Here is a 27,670-nt window from a genome sequence, read left to right as displayed (position 1 = left end):
ACTATTAAGGTTAAAAATAGTCAAACTAGTTTAACTAGTAAACATAAAATACATGTAACTAATTAACTAGTGGATATCTAGCACCTTACTAGTTTACTAGTACATGTGTCAGTGTTCTACTAGTAAACTAGTGCAGTTAAAGACCTCACTAGTATAGGAAACTGAGCTTTTATATCAAAGATATCTAATATATGATCAATCAGCTTTCCATAATCACAAGCGGTGAATAGTAAAAAAATGTAGTAGTTTACTGAAGACCCAAACATGTTCCAGACCCAGACACACACTGACCACCAGATAGGATGTATAGCAGATCTGTTTCTATATTCTGAGAGTAGGTGGAGCTTATTACTATACCATATTTACCTTTATATGTGATGGAGTTACAGACATATTGGAAGATGAACATGGAAGAAACATGCCCCCCCCCCCCCCCCCCCCCACACACACACACTATATTATCCATATCTGTAAAGTATTGATCAGATCAAACTAAATATTTACAGTTAATATTGAATAATAATGAAATTATTGGTAAAAATTGTAACTATGCTTTGAGTGTGTGACGTCACGAGTTAGTGACTATGTAGTTCAAAGTGTGACCAGCAGAGGGAGACCTTTATTTCTTTTTTCATCTAATCTATAAAGTTTGTTGTATATATTTTAAAAACTAAAAACAGCAGCACCGGAAGTCCAAATTCTCTCTCTCTCTCCCTCCCTCTCTCTCTCTCTCCTCCTCCTGCTGCTCTCTGATTGGCTGACTCTGACTCCCTGCAGCACCGGTAAATCGCGCCTCCATCACTCTCTGTTTGGAGCTCAGAGGAGCGCGTGGACCGGGCCGTGCGCGATGATGATGAACCATCAACTACTGAGTCAGGTAGGAGCGTGCGCGTGCGTGGGTGTGTGAACATACACGTGTGATGTGATGGTGTTTGTGTGACTGACAGATGGTCCGCGTCCCTCACTGGGGACCAGTCAGCAGCAGCACTGGGACCGAGGGACACGTGCTCATCACTGAACCACAACACACACACAAACACACAAAAATACTCATAACCATATCAGAAACACACAAACACAAAATACACAACAGAAAAACAATAACAACAAAACAACACGCAAACACAAAAAAAAAACACAAAACCATAACTAAACCACACAAAACTGCACAAAAAGCACAACAAAAATTCACACAATCTTACCTCAAACACACTACACCACAAGATACACAAAAACACAAGAAAAACACACAAACCTGTAACAGAAAACACACACACACACACACACACACTAAACAATAACAATAGTGGTTCCTGAGGAGTGAAAACAACCAGACACACAATGTTTGAGTGAAAACCAAGTGTTGTTAAGGATGTTAAACAGTGATCAATACTTTGATTGGTAAATAATAATATATATATATATATTATTAATAATAATAATTTGCTGTGACACATGAGATGAAATGTTAGTTTAGTGTAAAACGAAGCCTCAGTGAAGGTCAGTGCTACTCGTCTTTGTCACCTGACCAAGATGTTTCTCTGCTCTTTAAGACAGAAACAGGACGAGTATCTGCAGCATCTATTTATAGACACACACACACACACACACACGCACACACACACACACACACACACACACACACACACACACACACACACACACACACACACACACACACACACACACACACACACACACACACACACACGCCTTCATTCATGGAACAGATAATGAAATGAGGAGAGTATGAATCTGCAGCCTCTGACAAGCCTTCATCCATCACCACCTCCTCCTGTGTGTGTGTGTGTGTGTGTGTGTGTGTGTGTGTGTCAACTGTTCCCGAGGCTTCGTGTGTTTATTCCAATAGATTCTGTTGGACTCACCAGTTTTCCTAGTCCTCCTAGTTCTGGGGTCACTACCCTGAGGTCTCCTCCTCCAACGGGAACCACGTGAACTTTGACCTTTCACATCTGCTCCAGTGGTTCCTGGTGCTACAGTCACCTGGTATCTACAGCTCTTTGCCTGTTTGATTAGCATTAGCGTGTTAGCTGTTGAACCTCATCCTGTGGTGGTTGCTAGGAGCTCCCAGTCCAGACCAGTTCAGACTTCTACCACATGCATCTCTTCACGATCTACTTTGTTGGTGGTTATAACTGTTAATAATCTGTTTTAAATATTTTAACTATTATTTTTTAAAATGTAAATACAATCGATACAAAAATTTTGAAAATAAAGTTTGTAAAATGTACAGTAAAAATGTAGCGTTTCCATTTAATAATGTGTGAAAGTGTGATGGTCAGCACCAGACCTGGATCAGAACAAACTAACGCCTTGTCAGCTTTAACATCTAGTGAGTTCTCTGAGAGGTTAATGTTCTTATAACAGAAAAATAAAGTCAGGAAAACTGACGAAAAGTCCAATTAAACAAAGGAAAACAGTGAAGAATCAAAGGATCTGGATGTGAGGGACTACATGTGTTATTACACAGTTATAGAGCAGGTGTGTGTGTGTGTGTGTGTGTGTGTGTGTGTGTGTGTGTGTGTGTGTGTGTGTGTGTGTGTGGAGGGTCCAGTCAGTCACACAGACTTTCACTTTGTTCTTTAGAAGAACTTCATGGCTTCCTCAGAGGTCGTTCTAATGATGACGTTCTGTTAATGTCTCTGGGCTGGAGGAGGGTCTTCTTCTACTGTCCATTTACCATTTAGTCCATTTACTGATTATTAGAGGTAGTAAATGAACAGATTGGTGGTCTAGGGCCCCCTCACTCTGAGGTCAGAAGCTCAATGATTGGGTTCTGACCCATTCTCATTCATTTATAAAGTCTGTGATCCACACAAAACAAGTTGGACACCACTGATGTAGGTGGAGCCTGCCTGCATCTTCCACCCTGTCACTATGTGCTGGAGGTGTGACCTGCTGTGGTAGACCCTGTCCTCTGGTCTCTGCTGGTCCACTCTCTTCTTCATATCAGACACTTCCTTTGTAGGGGCGTGTTCCTCTGTGTAGGGGGCGTGATTATCAGTGTAGGGGTGTGTTCCTCAATGTTGGGGCATGTCCTTTCATGTAGGGGTGTGTCCTTCCATGTTGGGGCATGTCCCTCTGTGAAGGGGCGTGTACCTCTGTGTAGGGGGTGTGTTCATTTGAGTAGAGGTGTGTCCGCATGTGTGAGGGCACGTCCATCCATGCAGGGGCATGTTCCTCCATGTAGGGGCGTGCGCGTCCACATGGGGCTGTGTTTGTCCATTTAGGGGCGGGTCCATCCGTGTAGGGGCATGTTCATCTGTGTAGGGGCATGTCTGTCAATGCTGTTCATCTGATGATTGTCTGAGACCTCTGAGCATCTTCTCCATGTCCTCCAGGACAGTAGCTCTGATGCTAGTCCTCAGACTCCCTCCATCTCAGGGGGCTAGACGTGGGCTGGGGTCCAGGATCTTTCTGAGGTCCATACTGGAGAAGATGAGCCTGGATCATTGGTTTATCTGTGTTTGTCCATGCTGTTGGTAATGTTTGCATTTCATAAATAAAAAACCTGTGAAGTCATCCTGCTGCTGTTTGTCCCCCACATCCTGTTTGCTGTTTGTGTGTCACAGTAAAATGTTTCATCCCACTGAAGCTGCTGCCAGAGCTGCAATTTATACCCGAGCTCACAGCGCTAAAATTAGCTCTGTGTGTGTGTGTGTGTGCGTGCCTGCGTGCCTGCGTGCGTGCGTGCGTGCGTGTGTGTGTAGGCACAGGTGCACACAGTCATGTGACTCTGATCCATCTGTGCTATTGGATGCCACCCAATCAGAAACAAACTGTTTACACTGCACTGAAGCTAACAAACAATCACACACGCACACACACATACACGCATGTTGAGAACATGCAAACTCCTCTCACAGAGGAAAACTTCCCCTGTCCTGCTTGGTGATGTTTGCAGGTTTTCTGTGTGTGTGCGTTGCTCGGAGGACGAGTGTTTGCAGCCGAGTTCACCTGTGAGATGTTCCTCCTGCTCTCCACCAACCACACAGGTAGCCCGTCTCCTTTACCCATCACACAGATGGCCCCGCCCACCTATGATGTCACTTGTCTTCTGTCTGTCTTTCAGCTCGCACCCTGCTGCTGCTCAACCAAACGTTCACTGTCAGTAATGTGTCAGGTGAGTCACTCTAAGCCCCGCCCCCACCACAGGTGGGCTCAGTAACAGGAAGTGACCCTAATCTGCTCTCAGGTGTGTACTGCGAGATGTCTGTAGACGGCATCGGGACGTGTTGGCCTCGGAGCTCAGCAGGACAGTTAATCTCTAGAGCCTGTCCTCATCAGTTCAATGGAATACAGTATAATACCAGCAGTAAGTACACACGAACACACACTATACACACACATATACAGTAGTCCCTCGTTTATCACAGGGCTACGTTCTAAAAATAACCCGCAATAAGCGAAATCCACAAAGTAGTCAGCTTCATTTTTTACTATTATTCTACATGTCTTAAGGCTGTAAAACCCTCACCACACACTTTATACACTTTTCTCAGACAATGAACATTTCTCTCTTATTTAAACTCTCTCAAAGTTCAAACCTTTGTAGATTTTAAAACATAAAACCTTTTTCAAACACTTCAGAGTCACACTACTAGTGATCAGACATTGATGCTGAGAGTCTTTGATGACGATGACGTCACGTCAACACGTACACTGGTCTGTTCATCCATTCAACCATGGAGTAGAAGCTGTGTGTGACCACCTGGAGCTGTAGGACACGCCCCTTATAACCAGGACTAGGAAGGATTAGGCGTGAAGGAGAATCAGCGAGGAGGTGGTAGTAGCAGGTAAAAGTTCTCTCTGTAGCACTGAGCTAGCATAGCATTAGCCGCTGATCACGCTGGCTTTTTTCACTGGTGATTTATGTTTATGAGGAGAAAAAGGAGCACAGCTCCTCACTACAGCAGACAGTGAAACTCACTGAGTTGGATGTATTGTTGGTGGGTGAACGCAGCATTAGCCAATCAGGACGCAGAACACAATGCGTGTTCATACGCTGTAAAAAAAATGTATTCAAAATTGCACTGTAAAAAAAATCCGCGAAACACCGAAGCTGCAAAAGGTGAACCGTGATTTAGCGAGGGACTACTGTACACAATATACTCAATATACACACACACACACACACACACTATACACACTAACACTACACACACACACACACACACACACACACACACACTATACACACACACAAACTCCATTGGCGGTGACTCATGGTCGAGTATGACTGTCCTCCTTCTTGGACCTTGTGTGTCTTCAGGTGGGCAAAGATGCCAATTGTGGACCCGACTATTCTGGTACAATGTGGAATGAAGTGGTAGTGGGTTTGGATTGGGCCTGTTTGGTGGTTGCTCCCTCCTTCCTGAGTCTGTGCTCGTCTTGTGCAGCATGGCGGAGGTCATCATTATATTGTGCAGCACCCTCACGGACAAGGTTTCTCCACGTCGCCCTATCTATTGCCTTGTCTTCCCAAGACTTGAGGTCTATGTGGCACTTCCTCAGGTTTGCCTTGATGTTTTCCTTAAACTTCTTCTTTTGGCCTCCCAGGGCCCGCCTCCCTTCAACAAGCTGGGAATAAAGGACTTGTTTTGGGAGGCGTTAGTCAGACATGCGGATGACATGACCAGTCCGAGTTGATTTTTGGCAATGGTGGCAGTGATAGTGATGGAGTTGGCCGTTCTGTACACGATTTTGACTCCCAGGGGCAGATGTTTACTTGTGAGGTGGAGGATAGCAGCAACAAAGATGGAGAATAGTGTTGGAGCGATGACACATCCTTGTTTGACTCCTGTGTCAACCTTGAAGGGTTCCGTTACATCTCCACTGCCACAGAGTACTGCGGCTGACATGTTATCATGCAGCAGTCTCAGTACCCGGGGGGTACGAGGGCCTGACGGTGTACTGAGTCGAAGGCTTTGGTGAGGTCTATGTAGGCACTGTATAATGGTTGTTTTTGTTCCCAACATTTTTCTTGCAGCTTTCGAGCAATGAAAATCATGTCTGTGGTGCCTCTGCTTGGGCAAAACCCACTGTGAGACTCAGGAAAGATGCTTCCTGCCAGGGGGTGAGTCTGTTGGCCAAAATCCGAGCAAGGGCTTTCCCTATGGTCGATAAGAGAGAAATCCCACAGTAATTCTTGCAGTCTGCCTTCTCTCCCTTCTTAAATATGGAGCTTAAGAAGATTGAGTCCATCTTTCTTCAGGACCTCCGCTGGGATGGCTACAGGTCCCGCAGCCTTGTTGTTCCGCATCTTCCTAATGACCTTCCGCACCTCTTCCAGGCTGGGTGGTCCTCCCATGCTTTCTACTATGGGCTGTTGAGGGAGTTGTTCAAGAGCCTCATCTCAGGAAGGGTATACCTGTTTAAGAGGTCCTCATAGTGCTCCTTCCACCTATTTGCAATTGCCTTCTTGTCTTTCAGCTGCAAGAGACCATCCTTGGAGCAAAGGGGGGCTAGGCAGCAGCAGCTGGGGTTATATATCACTCTTGTGGCATCGAAGAAACCTCTTGTCACCAGAGTCAGCAAGCTGCTGAATCTCTAGAGCAGGGCTATTCAATTAAAAATTTACTCGGGCCGGATTTTCAGACTAAGGATATGAGCTGGGATGGACATTTTTAGCAGACAGTGAGCAAAGTTAACCATTTAAAATAAACACAAATAGAAAAGATAACGAACACACTGGATGTTTATTAACGTATTGCCACATCCAAAAGGATATAAACACAACAGAACCTGTGCTGAAATATGGTTTCTTAAAATTTTACATTTCAAACACATAAACACAAAACACATTTTGATACAATACAATACAAGCACATGTTAAGGTGCATGTGAACATAAAAACAAAGTGCAGATTAGAAATGACGTCTTTGGATTTGGTCACATCTGAAAGTGCAAAAAAAAGTAACTTAGCAACTTTTCAGAACTTGAGGTATTTTTCTTTTCTTGAAATAACAAAAAACAGAGTTTGTCTATATTTGGTCTCATCTGAGACAGTCACATTCTGAGTGCATATAATCAAAAAAATAAACAGTGGGCACAGTGACACAGTTACTATCCCATTGAAATGAAATAAAGCTGGCATCAATGTGCATAACAAAGTGCAACTAAGTGAAATAATAAGTTAAAAGAAAACAGTCACATAAATACATAAAACTACATTTTGTTCCTGCTATAGCACACTACTTTATTGCACTTAACATTAGGCATTACATCTCAACTTATGTAGATGTGAGTGTAACACTTCCCTAGTGGATTTTTCTAGTGGGAGAAATGACACCTCTTGTTTTGAACAAGAGCATAAATGTTTGGCTCATAAGATGTCAATGCAATCTGAAGGCAGTGGTTAAGAGTAGTGTCAGTCAGAGAGAACATGTTCATGTGTGAAAAGCTTGATTCACATGTGTATGTTGATCTAAACATATTGAGCAAGTAAACTGCAACTTTCTTAATATTAGGGAACTGGTGTACATTGACATTACACCAGAACCTTGCAGGTCCATTGCTGTGAAGCTTGTGAGCCATGGTTCAGGATGACTGCATATCCACAAGCTGGAGTATGAATTTCCCCTCATCAATAGAGGGGAACACTTTCTCTGCTTTGGTGGATAAGTCCTGGTGTGTGATCAGAACAAGCTTATCGAGTCGACTGGTAAAGTTCTCTTTCAACCGTGCAATGAAACCTGTCATCACGTCAGTGATTTGGAAGGTGGATGAGATGCATTTGCGTAGTGTGGGAAAATGCAGCATTCTCCCAGTGCTTAAGTCAGTTGTAAAAATGTCCAGTTTGACTTGGAAGCCACCCATCTGTTCAACAAGATCAATGACAGTTCTATCCCTACCTTGCAATCCCATATTTAGATCATTAAGATGCCTACATATGTCACACAGAAAGCACACATCAGCCATGAAGTTGTCATCCAGTATTTGAGTTCAGTATGTCTCTGCTCTTTTTTAACTTGCTGCGGAGGAGGAAAGCCGTTATCTCCTCCTTGAGATCACAGAAACGCTCCAGTGCTTTGCCTTTGGAGAGACACCTTACGTCATTGTACAACACTAGGTCCTGGTGCTCCTCAGACATCTCCGACAACAGCTGGTGAAATAAGCGATTTTGGAGGCTCGATGTTGAGCGAATAAAGTTTATTATAGCCATCACATTGTCCATTGTCTTTTTAAAATGATTGCTCAGCTTTGCGCACAATACAGTCTGATGCACAATACAATGCAGGGTTGTCATCTGAGGCACAACAGCGGACCAACGTGCAGCCAAACCGCTAACTTTTCTAGCCATGGATGGAGCCCCATCCGTAACAAACATGCACACGCTTCATGTCCAGATCATTGTCTTCAAAAAATGATGATATTTTTTCAAACAGTATCTCACCTGTTGTTTGTCCATCTAATGGCAACAAGCCCAGCAGTTCCTCTTTGAAAACGTTCCCATCAAAAAAACTGACATACATGCAAAGCTGGGCTGTGTCAGTTCTATCTGTAGACTCGTCTACTGCTACAGTCATATTATCAGCTTTTCTGAGTTCTTTTAGCAGCGTCTCAAAGACATCTGTGGTGAGAACGTCAACCCTGCGAATGTTGGAAGTGTCAGACAGGGGTACCTGTTTGATAGCAGATGTAACACTCTTCTTAACTTTATCGTCGGTTAAGACTTCGTCCACGACAGCCAACATGCAGTCCTTCACAGTTTCTGAGTCTGTGAACGGCCTCTTTTTCTTTGGCTGGGGACCGAGCCAGATAAAAGTGAGAGGTTTATTAATTTTACCACCCAAGGACCAACAACATCAAAAACGTTTAAAAGCAGAGAAGTAGGAACAATGTCTACAGTGCTCGATGAGGGTTTGATCTTTCTACTAAAATCTGAACATCCTGTAGGCTGACAGGAGTGAAGGAGGACCATGAGCTCACAGGGGCTGATGCACTGCACAAGCTAACCAAGGGAGGAGTGATGCTAGCCCTGATATCTTGTACTTTATTTACAAAGAAATTTAAAAAATTGTTACAGTCCTCCTGTGTGTGTACAGGCACATGGGACGGTGAGGATGCAACAAGATTTTCAATAGTATTGAACAAAACCTTGGGGTTTCTCTTTATCGCAAAACAAGATTAGTAAAATAAGCAGAGCGGGCATGCTTTATTAATTCATTTAGCTCCATTATCTTTTCTTTTAAATAGAGTCTGTGCACCTCTAGTTTAGTGGTTTTCTACAACCGTTCCACTTTCCAGCAGCTTCTCCTAAAGCTAAAAATAGCTTCATTCATCCACGGACAAGGTTTCTTATTAGAGCCTGGAGTATTTTTAGCTGGTGCTACTGTGTCCAAAACAGACAGACAATGGCTATTGAAGTTTGTCATAAAAGTGTCAACATCATCACAACTAGTAAATGTAGTTGGATCAAAAGAGGCAGAAAATCCACTGATTGCTGCTTCATTAAGAATGCGTCTCTGCTTTTTCACATTAGAAGTAGTCTGTACCAGTGTGATTGACAGATTAAATATGATACAGCAATGGTCGCTTATTTGTAAGTCTTCAATACCTAGATGGTCAATCATTAAACCAAAAGAAATGACCAAATCTAAAGTATGACCTTTAGTGTGTGTTGGACCTGACACATGTTGCACAAAGTGAAAAGAGTCCATTAGAGACATCAACTCAGCTGCCATAGGACAGGAGGAATTATCAACATGTAGATTAAAATCACCAAGGATTAATACACAGTTTAACAATATATGACATAAACTCAGAGAATTCATCTAGGAATAAACGAGCAGGACCAGGAGGTCGGTAGATTAAAACACAGTAAAAAGAGTGTTCATTTCCAACCTTACACATCTGGAGCTCGAAGGAGTTGAACGTGTTTATGTCCAACAGTCTGCAGCTGAAACCGTCTCTGTATACGAGCGCTAATCCTCCTCCACGTCGTGTAAGCCGTGGAGTTCCAAATACGGAGCAGTCCGTAGGGCACAGCTCATAAAGATGAACGTAGTCATCTTCCCGTTGCCATGTCTCCGTAATGAACATCAGATCCAATCCGCGGGACATAGAATGGTCCTTCAGGAGGTGAGATTTGTTGGCTAGCGATCTAGCATTCTGCAAGCCGAGGCGTAGAGTCACTTCCGCGTCGGCCTGTGGAGAGCTGCGGCGCAGCGGACGAAGCCACCCGTGATCCACACCCCGATGCCCATGACGGCATCTGCGGAGCGGCGCTTCGAGCGGCAGGTGACGCAAGCCGGAGACCAGACGTACTGGAGCCACGGGCTGAATCCACCGTAATCCATATGTTAACTGGCATCCAGGATCAGTCCCAGGGTTTGACCTCCAGAACGCCTTTATCCTCAACAGGACTCCACCACATTTACCCCATTTTTTGGCACGCTTCCTCCGGAGGACAGGTGAGCGCAGCAGGAAGTCAGGTACTGACGCCAAGTGAGGAGGAAGTCTGGATGTTTGATCCTTAGAGTTGAAGCCCAGACATACATCATGTGAACGATTAAGAAGAACAAGTTCCTGATGGTCGTAAACTATCAGCGCAGTGATGTTTTTGCACAGAAAACCGATCAGTGCGGCGACAAACAAAAGTTCAAGCAGAGCGGGCAGACGGCAGCCGGTACATGCTGGCGCCATCTTGTTCGCCATCTTGTTAATGTGGCCTGTCAACTGTCTTTGCTTTGGCATGGGCTGCTCTTTTTGCCTTACAGTGGATGTCTTCTGCTTCTCGACGAAGGCAGTCGCACTCTCTGTTTCTCCCTCCTTTCTGCCCTTATCTCTCCCAGCTGCTGCTTTGTCTGGTCCTGTAAGCCTAACAAGAGCCTCTCTCTGCGACTCATCCAAAACTGGAATAATGGAATTAATTAGTTGGTCTCTCAGTGCTATTGACCAGATTTTTTCAACGAAAAGAACCAGGGGTGGTGAATCCACATGTCCAAGCGAGACGTTTGTGGCTGGATACGCACTTGACCCTTGGAACAAGTGTCGAGTTGTGTGTCTGTCCATCCTTTCCGTAGAAGACGTGGAGGACATCTACATGATTGGAATAATGATAGTAGGCATGCTGCTGATCGGAGCTGGTGGTTTCCTAATCTATCGAAAAGTCCGTACTACGCTGGCAACTGTTTTGGAAAAGCTGCCAGTGATTTCTGAAGGATGTAGCAGAGCTCTGAACACTCAGACTCATGTGTTGATCGATATCAAAAGCAAGAGCTGCTTAAGGATCGACTATGTGTTATGGATAACAACTGGGAGAAGTTGGAGACCCGGCTTGGAAGTAGTAGTTAGGCCACTCATTGGATTACAGCAGAGAGACCCAGGACAGAAGGCTATTGAAAATTGACATAGCCTGTATCAAAACAGAGATTTGTGTTTCCGACCCCTTCTCTCCCCAGCATGTCCTTCCATAGGTGGTGATTTCTTCCCACTCTGGCATTGAAGTCTCCAAGTAGGAAGTCTCCAAGTCCTTGGGGACTTCAGATAGAATTTTGTCCAGGTCAGCGTAGAAGGCCTCCTCAACTTCGCCTTGTGCATCAAGCGTTGGTGCGTAGGCACTAACGACTGTGGCCATCTGACTGCTGACAAGCATTAGGCGTATGGTCATTAGGCACTCATTGATGCCCACAGGGAGTTCAGGAGGTGGTTGATGAGGCAGTTCTTTTTTTTTTGTTCAAAGTGTTTTGATTGATTAAATTAAATTAAACTGGGCTTTAAGCCTTTATTCGTCATATATATATGTTGTTACACATATATATTGAAATTTGTCCTCTGCAATTTAACCCATCCCTGGGGAGCAGTCGGCAGCCATTTTGCGGCGCCTGGGGAGATGTTCTCCCTCCCCCCTCCCACAGAACACTCCCACCCTGTTGCACCTTAAAAAAAAAAAAAAATCAATTGAATAGAAATATGAATACAACATCATTCTGTTAGAATAATTGAGGGATAACCTGTTTAATTTGATCCAAGATGTGTTGCCAGAGAGTGAAAAACCTCTTGTAGAATATTGTATCTTTTCCAGCGTTATGTGACATAAAAATTCAACAAAACACTTTCTAAAAGATGGAGGTCTTTCCATTTAAGCAGTATAAGCCTTCAGGCAATAAGTGTAGTAAACGCAATCACATCTTTTCTGCATTTGATTAAATTTAGAAAATTGTGGTACAATACCAAATATTGCAATTGTGGTGTCTGGTTAAACATTAATCCTAAATATATCAAAAAGAAATCTGAATATGGATTCCCAAAATGTGTCAATTTTGAGCAAAACCAAAACATGTGAGATAGTGTCGCTGGTTCAGTTTCACAGCGATCACAGTTGGTTCTCGGTCATGTTTAAATTTAGTCAGTTTCACTTTTGACCAATGTAATCTGTGAACAATTTTAAATTGAATTACCCTATGACTTAAACAAAAGGAAGATTAATAAATAGTATCTATCACAGACTGCCATACATCTTCAGGGATTACAGTTGCAAGTTACTCCTCCCACTTTCCTTTGACACGAGCCAATGTTTCCAAATCATAGGAATTAATAATAGCTTAAATTTGACCAATAAGTCCTTTGGAGTTTGCATTCAAGTCCAAGTTGTTTTCAAAGAGTGCTTCAGGTGGTCGTGATGGGAAGTGATTAAGTGAAGCAGACACAAAACTGTGAAGCTGAAGGTGTCTGAAGAAATGAGAATCATGAATTAGAAAAATCACTTTCACTTGTTTAAATGAGGTAAACAGTCCTTCAGTGTCCTCAGGCCATGTGCAAACCACACTACATAAGAGTCATCGATAATGGAAGGGACAAACATATGGTTTTGCATTACAGGAGCGTAAATTGACAGATTTCAACCAAAACTTCTTCTGAATTGAGTCCAGATCTTGAAAGAATGTTTAACAAATGGATTTGTGGAAAATTCTCATAAAGGTTGAGGGGGAGGTAACTTTGAACACAGCAAAGAAAGCAAAGAGGTAGATCTGCATGACATGTTCTCAAGTATCAACCATTTAAAACTACTGTTGTGTAAAGAATGAGGCCAATATAGCATTTAGTGGATACTGGATGATCAATAGTAATATTGGAAATTGGGAAGTGAGAATCCTCCATGTTCCTGGTGTCGCTGCAAAATATTTTTTGAGATGCTTTTTCCATTCCATATAAGTGATGATACTAACTTGTCTGTGTGAGAAAAATGATTTTGTTAAAAATAATGGTACAGATTGAAATAGATATAAAAATATGGGTAAAATATTCATTTTAACAATATTTATTCTGCCCCCTAATAATGGGAATGTATTCCAGCGTTCAAAGTCCTGCTTTATAGAATCTAGTAGTGGGATAAAATTTGTCTTATACATGTGTTTGTAATTTTTTGTTCTCCATACACCTAGGTATTTGAATTTATCTTTACTCAGTTTAAATGGGAGTGACCGCAACATATTCTGTTGTGCTTCAAAATGTATGGACCTAAACTCACTCTTCTGCATGTTTACTTTATAACCCGATTTTTTTTTTTCCCCAAATCATCCAAAAGGTCAAGTAACCTTGGAAGGCTTTGAAGTGGCTCAGACAAATACAGAAGTGTCATCTGCATAAAGAGACACTTTATGTTCAAAATGTTGTCTTTGCACACCCCTAATACAAACGTCATTGCGTACTGCGGCCACCAGGGTTTCAATTACTAGAGAGAATAATAGGGGAGACAGGGGGCAGCCTTGTCTAGTTCTGTGCTCTAGTTTAAAGAAATGTGACTGATTACTATTTGTACAAACTACAGCAACAGGCGAAGAGTATAAAGTACAAATCCAAGATATAAACTTCACACCAAATCTAAATCTCTTCAGAGTATAGAAAAGGTAATCCCACTCCAAACATGATTTATTCCATAAGTCTTATGGAGCTTGTTAACCATTTGTGTTGAATGAGTGGTTTTTTGGTTTTGGCTGAGCTGTGGTCCAGTGATGGTGATGGCACACAGTTAATGTCACCTCCCAGAATGAGATGATGTGTATCTATATTTGGTGTACAAGAAAAGAGTCTAAAGAATGTATGGTCATCCCAATTAGGGGTATATACATTTACTAGAACAACAGGAGTGTCATTTAGTCTACCCACTATGATTATAACTACGTTCTATATCAGCCTCCACCCCCGACACACTAAGAGACCGTCTTCTTAATTAAAATGGCTGTACCTCTAGATTTAGAATAGACATTTGAATGAAATAATTGCCCCACCCATCCACCCCTAAGTGTTGAATGGTCAAATGTATTTAAATGAGCTTCTTGAAGAAACGCAATGTCTGTGTTCAACTGCTTTAAATGGGCATGCACTCTCCTACGTTTTACGGGATGGTTTAGGGACTTAACATTCCAGGAGACAAAATGTACCTGGCAACCACTGCCTGACGTATTCAACAATGGATTAACCATGAGTTTTCAAATACAAAGATATTGGTAGAATTAGATGCAGTTTAGTCAGAACAGAAAATCCCATCACTAACATAAAAAGCACATCAAGTAGTTGTAATATATATTTCAGTGCAACAGGTACCCAATCCCAAAAGTCACCAACAAGAACATGGTGATAAACCCTTTATAACAAAATCCACACATTACGTGCTTAACAGAACTCTAGCTATACAGGTAGCTCCGCATCAATTTATCAAAATAATAATAAATAAACAGATTGTCTTTTTTCTCCAAATATCAAAAAAGTAAAAGGGGTTTGGTCATTATTAAATATGACATAAAATTATGAGTTAATAATACAAGAATATGCGTTGTGATATCACAAATAGAATTGAAAATAATAATAAAAATAATTAAAAAATACAAAAATAATACAAAATAATTGGGAAAAAAAATATATATACAAAATAAAATAAATAAATAATAATGTTATATATATATATTTAAAAAAAATAATAAAATAATATATATATATACAAAATAAAATAAAATCAATAAATAATAATAATACTAATTTTTAAAAAAAAAACCTATCACAGTGGTGTCGATTCAGTAAATTATTAGATTGAAGTACAGATCCGAAACTTCAAATACTAACCACTTCTGCTGTTATCACAAGTGATCTGCAGCCGGGCAGGGTAGAGGAGCCAGTAGCGCCACTCCCGGACGTCCTCGGAGAAGCTTTTTGACATTGTAAAATGCCGACCTGGTGTGGGCCACACTCGGAGGGAGGTTGGGAAAGATGAGTATGGTTGAACCGTTGTGGCGGAGTGGACCAGCTTCCATGCGTGGCGAAGGATGTCAACTGTCCTGTAAAGTGTGATGAGACCTGTCAGTCAGCACATCCTTATCCAGCTTCAACACATCTTTGAGTAGTCTGGATACAGAGGCAGGTGTACACGAAGATTCCTCAGCTACATTCAATATACGGACATTTGACCTCCACATACGTCCCTCCATGTCCACATATTTCTCTTGCAGAGCCTCCACGGTCTTCTCCAATTTCTGAACTTTGGTTTGCAGTACCACGATATCATCTGAGCAGCCAGAGAGCCCCTGCTCCATATCTGATACAAGAGTTGTGACCGTTTCCAACTCGGAACGAAGAGCTACTGTGTTGTTAGCTATTTTCAGCCTCACTGATTGCAGCTCCGCTTTAACGCCCTCGATCTCAGTTGTTGTCACCTTCGTCACCTCTCTTTGAAAAAGTTCAGTCATTTCGGTTTTAATGGATGAGAGCAGTTCCATTTTTAAGTCCGCCACGTTAGTTTTTTCCCTCATGCTAGCTGTGTCGCTTAGAGTCCGCAGGAGTCTCAGCCTCGTGCGGCCTGCTAATGCTAGTTGTATTGCTGGCTTTGTCATGGCCCGTCTTGCTTGAAGACCCCTTGCCCATGTATTTGTACTTGTGCATGTTGTTTGCCATATTCCGTAGAGATATTCGTCTCATATGATGTGGTAATATCTTAGATGATCCCGTAGCTTCTCACTCTTAATCAAAACGCCAACTAAAAAAGACTTAATTGTGGTTTTGTGCAGAGCTCTCTGAACACACCTCCTATTCCACTACCTGCTCGCTAGCGTCCCAAATGAGGCGGTTCTTAATAGCAAAACCCACACCATGGATTTGTGGCTCATTTACAGGCTTTCCTTTCCAAAAAAAAAGTATATCCACTTTTTTCCTCCATCAGCTGCACCTTCATTAACCAGTCGGGTCTCAGAGAGTGCTGCGATGTCGAATTTCCTTAGTTCTCTGGAGATGATAGCAGTTTGCCTTTCAGGTTGATCACTGGCTTGGTTGTCCATGAGGGTCTGCACATTCCAGGCTCCAATGTGTAACTGTCTTCTTTGTTTCTGACTGCATGGAGATGATCCCTCTGGATGTATTCCAGACAGGATTTTTTGAGGCAGGCTATGTTTAGGGTACCTTTTCTAACTACCTCCCCTATTGGGGTGAGCAGAGTGGATGCTGAATAGGACTGCTCAGTCATGGGTGCAGCTGCCGAGAACTCTTTCTGCCTCAGTCCAAGAACTTACCGACTGAATCTGACACCCACCTCCTGTGTGCCAGGTTGTGGCTAGGAACTGCCAGACTTCACTTGAAGTCGCACAAGCGCATGACATCTTTTAACGTGAGGACGCTGATGCACCTGCTACCACCGCACGATCCTTGGCAGAAAGGGGTCTGAATCCAAGGGCATGATGACTGGAGACCGCCCGCTGTTGCAGCCTTCATCCGCCTTCAGTGACGTTGTGATTTACTAGATCATCCTCCACCACTTCTACCGTTTACATCTTTGGATCGCGCTTCGTCTGGAACCTCACCTTCGACCTTACCGCCTTGGTTGAACCTACCAGGAAAACAATTCCCAACTTAAAGTGTAAACAGGTTTCTTACAAACACAAATACATTTAAATACATCAACACAAGACACATTATAAACCTACAACAACTGCTGATTCAGAGAGCTATTTTATACCATATAATAGTGCATGTGGGTCACTGTGTTAGTGTTATTATATACAATTCATTTATTTCCTCATTTATAATGAAATTATTTTCTGGTTCTAATAAAGATTTCTTTCTGTTAAAAGAAAAACTGTTTAAAGTCCCACTGTCACTTATGCTTGTGTGAGGGGCGGCGGTTTGTGGAACTGTGGAACAAATGGCCCGTGGCCTTCGCTAATTTCCGACATGGGAATCTATTGTGGGATGACATATTCTTACCAGTGAGAATGTTTTTGGCGATATATCATAAACGATAAAATATCACACATTCTTGCACACAATACACACACACACACACACATACAAACGATCCTGCTCTGTTCTTACCTTCCAACCTACTTATCATTGTGTTTGTGTGTGTATGTGTGTGTGTGTTGATCAAACTGATGGATTGTGTTGCTATGATTACACTGTCACTCAATGCTGATGCTCACATGTTTCTCGTGTGTGTGTCTCACAGACCAAGTGTTCAGAGAGTGTCAGTCAAACGGCAGTTGGGCCCCTCGAGGAAACTACAGTCAGTGCACAGAGATCATCGTCATGGTGATTCATCAATACACACTGATCAATGATCGATGATCAGCTTCAGATATATAATACAAGCACAAACTCACACAAAGTCATCCTCACACGTACACAAACACACTGAGCCAATCAGAGACAAGTGTGAAAGCACTGATGACTGATCAACCTGTGAATGAGAACCATCTGGACTCAAGCACAAACCGGTCCATGTTTCATAGATCCACCAATCACGAGGCAGGTCTAACCATAATAATATTAATAATCATAATACAATTTATAATGCACTTTACAACAAAAAGCAGTGAATGCTCTTCAGAAGAGAAAGGTTTTGAGCTGTTTTTTTTAAAGATTCCTCTGTCTGTGGGGTTTTGATGTGTCTGGGAGAATGTTCAAGATACAGAGGAGCAGAAAACATGGGCTCCCACTGAGCAGAGCTTAGTTCTGGGTGGAGGAGGTAGTTTGAGTTGCTGGAGCTGGTTTGGGGGGGGGGGGTTACCAGTTCTTTCAGATTCTTTGCAGTCGCCCAGCCTGGAGGAGACAAAGGCGTGGACAAATTTCTCTACATCTTGGAGGGTGAAAAATGGTCGGAATGTGGCAATATTTCTGAGGTGGAAGTAAGTGGTCTGGTTGAGTTGGTTGACGTGGGAGTCAAAGGTCAGATGAAAGTCAATTATGACAGTGGGATGTTTTGACCAGAGAAGGATATACTAGACCTGATTAGGAACTAGAATGACCTTTGTTTTTGAGCTGTTGAGTTGTAGAAATGTTTGACTCATCCACATCATCACAGGTGGGTCACAGATGGTGAGGGGAGAGAGACAGAGGTAGAGGGGTCCATTGACACAAATGTGTGTGTCGTCAGCATAGCAGTGGAAAGAAATTCCATGTCTGCGTATGACGTGTCCGAGGGGTAGCATGTGGAGTGAAGAGGGTTAGGGCGGAGGACTGATCCCTGAGGGACTCCACAGGTGGAGTAGATCAGTGGTTCCCAAACTTTTTGTGCCCAGGGTACACCAAAGGACAAGTAAAAACCTGAAGGCACACCTATTGTGCAAAGTAGCCTTTACAACACGTGTTATCACTCATATCATGAACAATATCTGTAACTATTATTAAAACTATTATTTAAAATGTGACAAAAATAACTATATTACTCATGAAGTATTTATAAATGAATAATAAAAAAAAATGTAGGTATAGAATTTGCCACTGTATTATGAAATGAGTGCATACAAAGTAGTAAATTAAAAAATAATTATTTTGTGTAGTTGTATATTGCAATAATTGTATGGTTGTCACAAAATCCCACGGCACACCCAGACTTGCCTCACGGCACACTAGTGTGCCGCGGCACACTGTTTGGAAACCACTGGAGTAGATGATACAGGATCTAGCTTTGCAGAGGGACTCATTGTTGTGACCTGTCGCTGAGGATCTGAACCATTCCAGACAGACCAGTATTGAGGTGTATGTGTTGGAGTAGAATGTTGTGGTGAACATTATCAGCTGTCAGGAGGAGGTGGGTTCCAGACCCTGACCAGGACAGTCTGTGAACTGTGGGCTGATAGAACACCAGACTGGAATTTTTCAGAAAGTGGGCTTTGTTCCAGATGTTCTAGAAGAACTGTGACGACTTTTTCCAGAACTTTGGACAGGAACAAGAGATTGATATGGGGCAGGGATAACATTGCCCCCACCCCCACCCCCCTAGTGGTCAAGAGTTTTCATTCCAGTTTTAGCAAATTAATTCAAAATATGTATAAAATAGTTTTCTGCTGCTTTGATTCTTTCATGTCACAGATGTTAGTTCTACCTCAGGTGTGTAGTGTCTATTTGTTAATTTTTTTCTGACTCTGGGACATGCACAAGAATTCTGTTGTACCTGTTTTTTTTGGCATGTGCATATGGCAATAAACTTTATTCTATTCTATTCTATTCTAGTGGAAGTTTTTAGTGAAATGGTCCCAAACTTTTGAGACTTTAGGTTGGTTCTTCTTCTATTGCGCAATTATTCTTCTTTACAATGAAAATGGTGAAGCGACACTGCCCCCAGCAGCTCATGTATGGTATTGCAGCAGAAATGAAGCAGAAAGATTTTTATCCTGAATTTACAACATTTAACAACACATCAATGCTACTTTTATAGTCAACATTATCAGTGATGTTATTGATTGATTGATTGATTGATTATACTTTATTAACCCCTGAAGGGAAATTAAGTTTCAGTTACTTCCCGACCAAGAAACATGAAAAGACAATCACATATAACATGGGGGACAGGAACGGGAGAACTGTGGAGCAGCCAGCAGCAGGACAGTGCTTCGTTTCTTAGATGAGAAATATGGAACATTTTTGCAATATTGTATATGTTACACACATTGTGGTTGGCGCAAATCTCTAGATGGTGTGTGTGTGTCTGTGTGTGTGTCCTCAGAGGAAGAGTAAAGTTCATTATCAGGTCGCCGTCATCATCAACTACCTCGGACACTGCATCTCTCTGGGCGCTCTACTGCTCGCCTTCACACTCTTCATGAGACTCAGGTACGTGTGTGTGCGCGCGTGTGTGTGTGTGTGTCACACTAAGTCCAGTTAATGTGTTGGTGTTTGAGTTATTCCGGTGCGATTGTTATAACTGTTGATTACTTTAGTCACGAGATAACATGATTACTAATCCAGCCATAACACCAGCAGTTTTTTAATGTCGATTTTTTACCCTGTCTCTGTGTGTGTGTGTGTGTGTGTGTGTGTGTGTGTGTGTGTGTGTGTGTTACCAGGAGCATCCGCTGTCTGAGGAACATCATTCACTGGAATCTGATCTCCGCCTTCATCCTGAGGAACGCCACCTGGTTCCTGGTCCAGCTCACCATGACGCCTGCTGTTACCGAGGGCAACCAGGTGAGGCAGTAACCATAATGACGTCTTTCTTCGGCTGTGCCAGGTTGTGGTCACCTCACTCTGACCTCTCTGTGACCTCTGACCTCAGGTGTGGTGTCGCCTAGTAACCGCTGGTTATAACTACTTCCATGTCACCAACTTCTTCTGGATGTTTGGTGAAGGTTGTTACCTCCACACGGCCGTAGTTCTGACCTACTCTACTGACAAGCTACGCAAGTGGATGTTCATCTGCATCGGCTGGGGTCTGTGTGTGTGTGTGTGTGTGTGTGTGTGTGTGTGTGTGTGTGTGTGTGTGTGTGTGTGTGTGTGTGTCTCAGCTCACCTGTCTGTGTGTGCAGGAATCCCGTTCCCAATCATTGTTGCCTGGGCGTTTGGGAAGCTGTATTATGATGATGAGAAGTAAGTCAGGCCTCCATAAAACCATTGAACCATTGGACCATTGAACCATTGAACCATAAAATCATTGGACCATTGAACCATTGAACCATAGAACCATTGAACCATAAAACCATTGGACCATTGAACCATTGAACCATAAAACCATTGGACCATTGAATCATTGGATCATTGAACCATTGGACCATTGAACCATTGAACCATTGAACCATTGGACCATTGAACCATTGGACCATTGAACCATTGGACCACTGAACCATTGAACCATAAAACCATTGGACCGTTGGACCATTGAACCATTGAACCATTGGACCATTGGACCATTGAACCATTGAACCATTGGACCATTGAACCATTGAACCATTGGACCATTGAACCATAAAACCATTGGACCATTGAACCATTGAACTATAAAACCATGAAACTATTGGACCATTGAACCATTGGACCATGAAACCATTGAACCATGATCTCATGAAACCATTGGACCATTAAACCATTAAATCATGAAACAATAAAACCATTAAACCATGACTCTTACACCAGATTTCCACTGATCGCAACATTCCTGCTGCAATTATTGACGTGTCTTTCAATCTCCACCTCCTCCATCTGTGATGTGAATCTGTTGCAGTGACTCAGGAGATTTCACTAATTCATGTGTAATCGCGTGATATAGCGAGTTGTAGAGTAGTTGTTAGAGTCCACAATGGCTCTGGTAAGTTGGTGTTTTCCTCTTTCAGGGGTAACCTGGTACATTCCTCCCAATGAGAGGAGTGTGGAGGCAGGGCTCGGTTCACCTACAGGTCTCTGATTGGCTCAAATGTCCGGGTCGGTCATCCACCGAAAATGGATGCAATTACAATCCGCCTTTAACACTCAGTATTTTATTTTGAAAATGAACCTGATAATTTATTCTGTGCCTGTGCACTACTTCCTGTCCTGTCACGGGCTTATCTTTGTTGAATTACTGCAGGACAGCTCAAGTGTCCGTCAGAAATAGAAGGTCTGAGTATCTACTGTAGAGGGCTCAGCATGATTCAGCAGTTATACATGTGGTGGAAATTGGGGGTTAGTGTGAGGACAGAGGACACACTCTGAGGATGTCCTGGCAGCTCTTTGATCATCTGTGTGTGTGTGTGTGTGTGTGTGCGTGGGCAGAGAGGCTGAAACACCATGTTCTCCATCACTGTCAGTCGCTCTGAGTCACTGGTCACCACCATCTCTTTACTGCACGCTGAGATGTTTGTTTTTCTATCCACAGGTGCTGGTTTGGAAAGAAGAGTGGAGTCTACACGGATTATATCTACCAGGGTCCAATGATCCTGGTGCTGCTGGTAACAGTCTGTCCACCTTAAACAGTCTGTCCACCTTAAACAGTCTGTCCACCTTAAACAGTCTGTCCACCTTAAACAGTCTGTCCACCTTAAACAGTCTGTCCACCTTAAATACAGTCTGTCCACCTTAAACAGTCTGTCCACCTTAAATACAGTCTGTCCACCTTAAACAGTCTGTCCACCTTAAACAGTCTGTCCACCTTAAATACAGTCTGTCCACCTTAAATACAGTCTGTCCACCTTAAATACAGTCTGTCCACCTTAAATACAGTCTGTTCTTTCCTGTCATAAAAAAAAAGATTCAGGACATCCTACGCACTTCAGGCTCAAATCATTCTGAAATTGTTCTGTAATTACTCACTTAGTTTGATCTGATGAAGACTTTTTTGAGATATGGACAATTTAGTGAGAGGGAATGTGTCAATTATTGCACTTTTTTATTTTTCTTCTATCTTCATCTTCCAATATCTCAGGAACTCCAGCACATAGAAAGGTAAATATAACCCTAATATATAATACAGCTCCACCTACTTTCTAATGCAAAAACTAATAAATAATAAATGATTATCAGACACAAAGCCAAGCTACAATGGCCTCAATTAAAGGATTAAAAATATTTACCAGTGGTGAAATAACCCAAAGTTGGGGTTTCAAAATAAAGATGAAAAAGTTACATAAAGAAAAATAGTTTCATATTTCAATAAAGAGTAACCTTTATACCATAAATTAAATTAGATTTTTTCCATTTTTGTAGTTATGGGCCATAGAAAATGGTAAAAAAAAAAAAATAAGTATATTTTCATATTTCCAAAGCGAATGCATAATCTGTGACTGTAATGTGAACAGTCTATGTTCATAGCTCTAAGCTGATCACATTACAGGGAGCTGAGACATATGCTATGTAGTTTACTGAAGACCCAAACATGTTCCAGACCCAAACACACACTGATTTTGTGACTATTTAGAGGAGCTGACATGTCCACCAGATATGATGTATAGCAGATCTATTTCTATATTCTGAGAGAGTGGGTGGAGCTTATTACTATACCATATTTACCTTTATATGTGATGGAGTTACAGATATATTGGAAGATGAACATGGAAGAACAATAAGGACACCCCCCCCCTATATTATCTATATCTTAAAAAGTATTGATCAGATCAAATTAAACATTTACAGTGTGAATATTGAATAATTAATGAATTAGTAAAGATTTCGTAATTTTTTGGGACCAAAGTGCGTGGGCCAATGAACAGTCTCTCTCTCTTTGTCTTCAGATAAATTTTGTCTTCTTGTTTAACATCGTTCGTATCTTGATGACCAAACTGAGAGCGTCTACCACATCTGAGACCATTCAGTACAGGTACACACACACACACGCACACGCACACACTCTGGTTCTGATGGCGTTCTCCTCCTCGCTACAGGAAGGCGGTGAAGGCGACCCTGGTTCTTCTTCCTCTCCTGGGAATCACCTACATGTTGTTCTTCGTTAATCCTGGAGGAGATGATGAAATCGCTCAGATCGTCTTCATCTACTTTAACTCCATCCTGGAGTCCTTCCAGGTCCTCCTCAAAAACACCTGATTAGAAACGTTGTGTAAGCTGCTGGTAGCCACTGTTAGCCGATGTTAGCCGCTGTTAGCCACTGTTAGCCGCAGTTAGCCACTGTTAGCTGCTGTTAGCCACTGTTACCTGATATTAGTTGCTGTTGGCTGCTTGTCAGTGCCCAATCCATTCACGGGCTTGATTATTTTGCTTTCACTTTCAACACATGTGCAAAACACATCTCTATCAGGTTGGCCTATTTTACGGCAATTTGTGTACCAGAGCTGCCAAGCCTCACCCTTTGAGTGTAACATTCACGCAGTTTGACCCATTCTCACATCACACGCCACACTTGACATTGCTCACGCTTATATTTCCCCATTCAATACTTTTTTTCATGATAAACTTTGGTCCTCGCGGTTTGCCGTAGTTTGAGTAACTCTGATTGACTGACCAAGATAATCAATCCATGTCTCCTTGTGCCTAAATCTAACCAACCACGGCAGGCATCACACAATAATAACCAATCAGAAGCAACGTAAGGCGGGTCTTGACGAGCCTTCTGAGACACCTCACACAACACGCATCGACTCGTCGACATGCTTTCAGAAATAAAGTGTTTCTAGAGAACAGACGCCGTCTGAGATGGTATGTAACTACCTAATTTTGTTCACTGTTTATATTGCTGTGTGTGTGTGTGTTATAGTGTTAGTTTACTCGTCTAAAAAACTAACCCCTCCCCCCCAGTGCACAGACACACACAGTCAGCTGTGTTAGTGTCTGTCAGAGGCTCAGTGCAGATGTCTGTCTGTCTGTTAAACTCTATCAGTTGTGAGTGTTGAAGCACTGAGAGATGTTTGAGGAAACACTGCATGTGTTTCTCTTCTCTAACTAACTCTCTGTCTATCCTCAGCAGAGATCTGCTGCTGCTGCTGCTAACAGGGCTGTTTACACATTCTTAAAGAGACAGTGTCCTGAATGTGATTTACTTTAAAAACTACTTTCAACAACTCAGAGCTGCCCTGAAAAAATCAACACTACATCATTTAATCACATTTCAGCCTTAATGAAGGAAAAAGTCAAAAGTGACACAAAATGTAGTTATTGTGCTGCTAGTGATTAATAAAAGGGTCTTTGTGGCTCCACTGACTTTGACCTATTATTGTTTTTATTGTAAAACTATTGATAAAAAATAAATGGTTTATATCACCTATTGTCATTTAGAGTAAAAATATATAGATATGAATATTGGTCCATATCACCCAGGCCTAATGTAACCAAAGCAGTAACGTTTTATCTTGTAAACGATATGATTGTCTAAACTGTGTGAAATGAGGCGTTCAAACACTGTTTAAAGTATGATTTTATTAATATGAGTGTGTTACCTCAATAACTAATAGATATCACTAGACTGATATGATGCCTTGTTATGTAGCATGTGATGCTAATGCTAACGCTACACTACTTTAGTTAAAGTAAAAATACTGTGACTATAAGAACATGTCAGACCTTTAGTTTGATGTTAATTATACTTAAAACCAGTTTGATAAATTACATACAATATTTACATACAATTTAAAAAAAAATTGAAAATGACCTTGTCTTAAATGATCTTTTATTCCTTTTTTCCATTTAGGGCGATGATTTTAAGGAAGCGAATTGGTTTGTTTTATTGGTAAATAACTTTAAAATAGTCTAAATGATTTGAATGAAAAAAATCGTGATGTGATTTTCCCCATATCATCCACTCCTACATGTATATGTCTATGTTAGACATTAACTTAAATAAATTAAAACTCTTAATCAGCTACTAGCAGTGTTATGATCACTGTTAGTAGCTGAATTACACTTGTAGGTTAAATCATCATAAATACATAGTAAATGAAACAAATGTCTAATCTAATGTTCATTTGAACTGTTCTTATGATTATTATTGTATGTAATAGTGTATTTCTATAGACATTGATTCAATGAAAAATGACTTGATGTTTGAATGTTTTTTACATGATGATCTTTTTAATGACGTCCTTTCTGTTGCAGACAAGGAGAGCTGAGGTAAAGGTAGCACTGCCTTGGGCCACAGTGTTTTAAGTGGGAGCCTCTGTCATCATCAACATCTGTGATAAACACCTACAACATGAGACATGTCCCCAGATAAATGATGGACAGTTGTTCATATGAAATATTGACAAATAAATGGATTTTGTCAAAGTTCTTGTTAGTTTTCATTTGTAATTTGTGGTTGATTAAAACTATCATTAGGAGGACACAGTGCAGGGAGAGCTGCTGGTATGGAGGTGATGACATCATTCTGAAGGTAGAAATCAACGTTAAAACAAAATCATGTTAAAAAAGGACTTTTTTTTTTTTTACCAGAACGTATCAGGTCATTAAAGTCTCACTATTGTTATTTTCTGAACCTTGACAGCTCTGATGTACTATTTAAAAGGTTGAAAACCTGATAATTAAAAATAATTAGAAATGTGTTTTGAGTGAATTCTGATTTATTTTGTTTTTTTTTTAATTTTCTGTTTGGTTTTTGATTGTCAATGTTGTGTATTGTGTTTTTGTATATATCATCTTGCAGTGGTTTTTCCTTTTTGTCCTTTTTTTTTAAAAAAAATTAAAAATTAAAAACACCACAAAACAGTCACATATGTACACGTGTACTAATAAAATATTTAACGAACGTGGTATGGTTGGTTTACATTCAAATATCACGTCCCAGCAGCTTTGTCGTAAAGATTGCGAGAATAATGGTCATTCTGTTTATTTCTGTGATTAGCTTCTTCAGACAGCTCGCTAGCTAGCGTCTGATAGCTGCTAATGCTAACTGGGACGCACTAACATTTTTTTTCTTTCGGCAGGGATTCTTCGTCTCAGTTTTCTACTGTTTCCTGAACAGTGAGGTAACTCCTCATGAGAACATGGCCCTGTGGCCAACAGGAAACAGGAAGTGAAACCCATCTTTCTCTACCTGTGCAGGTGCGCTCCACGGTCAGGAAGCGTTGGATTCGTTGGCAGGACCGTCACTCCATCCGGAGTCGCGTGGTCCGAGCCACATCCATCCCCACGTCCCCCAGCAGGGTCTCCTTCCACAGCATCAAACAGTCCAACCTCTGACTGGACCAATCACAGCACAGCTATTCACACACTGGACCAATCAACTGCCTTCACTGGATCACATGACAGACGAGGACCCAAAAACTGTTTTTAATCTAATTTTTTTCAACTATGTGCCAGACACACACACACACACACACACACACGCACTCAGGATGTTTGTTCCAAAGCTCTGGATGAAGCTGCTGCTCCTCATGTTGTGGCTGATCAGTGTGTGTGTGTGTGTGTGTGTGTGTGTGTAGACTTAAATACACTTTAAACAGTACTGTTAGCATAGCAACCATTGAAACCATAGCAACCGTAAAGTTAGCCACTGTTTGTCATTTCAAAGAAAACTCAGGATTAAACTAAACAGCCTCTGCGTGTGTGTGTGTGTGTGCATGTGTGTGCGCGCGTGTGTGTGTGTGTGTCAGTCAACAGGTAACATGATCCCCAGTAGATTCAAAACACCTGTCACTCACTATAACCAGCTGCTTTAAACTAGTCAATACTCAAAGGTGAGGGGGCGGGACTTCTGTCCAAGACCCTGTGTTGATGACCATTTGAAGCTCAGAGGGAGGCTGTGATTGGTTAACGCCCCCGTCCAATCAGGATCCATTGACGCCTCCACGTCTCCCTCCATCACGGCCTCGGTTACCATGGTGATGAGCAGCATCCGTAAATCAAAGTGAAAGATGATTTGACCCTGTGCTTCTCAGGGCGCATGTGCAGAGCGCCCCTGCTGGTCAGACAGCTATGGAATGTAGTACAATAATAATAATAAACATTGTTAAATGTATTAAACTATTGTAAATATTTCACTCTGTAATTCAATAAAAGTATGTGAATAAAACCAGTCTCTGTGTAGAGT

The 27,670-nt window shown here is 41.8% G+C and overlaps 1 protein-coding gene across 4 annotated transcripts; it reads left to right on the top strand.

The window, feature by feature from the left end:
- The first annotated feature begins 763 nt into the window (after positions 1-763).
- Positions 764-27,652, top strand: crhr1 (corticotropin releasing hormone receptor 1). 4 transcript variants are annotated; one of them, XM_028454342.1, is made up of 14 exons: positions 764-877; positions 3,926-4,016; positions 4,094-4,144; positions 4,217-4,336; positions 17,456-17,538; positions 19,955-20,061; positions 20,295-20,415; positions 20,504-20,657; positions 20,754-20,814; positions 22,076-22,148; positions 23,427-23,512; positions 23,577-23,715; positions 26,565-26,606; positions 26,683-27,652. In XM_028454342.1, the coding sequence occupies exons 1-14, from the start codon at positions 848-850 to the stop codon at positions 26,818-26,820; spliced, it is 1,296 nt and encodes a 431-aa protein (XP_028310143.1). In that variant the 5' UTR covers positions 764-847; the 3' UTR covers positions 26,821-27,652. The 4 variants fall into 4 exon arrangements, 3 of the variants coding, with proteins under 3 accessions (XP_028310143.1, XP_028310142.1, XP_028310144.1); XR_003674583.1 differs by having other exon boundaries at positions 20,504-20,814; positions 23,577-23,749; positions 26,683-26,778; XM_028454341.1 differs by having other exon boundaries at positions 20,504-20,814.
- Positions 27,653-27,670: the final 18 nt, after the last annotated feature.

The sequence above is a fragment of the Gouania willdenowi genome, chromosome 8, assembly GCF_900634775.1.
Source record: "Gouania willdenowi chromosome 8, fGouWil2.1, whole genome shotgun sequence".
NCBI classification, from domain to species: domain Eukaryota; kingdom Metazoa; phylum Chordata; class Actinopteri; order Blenniiformes; family Gobiesocidae; genus Gouania; species Gouania willdenowi.
This window is presented reverse-complemented; position numbering and strand designations above follow the sequence as displayed.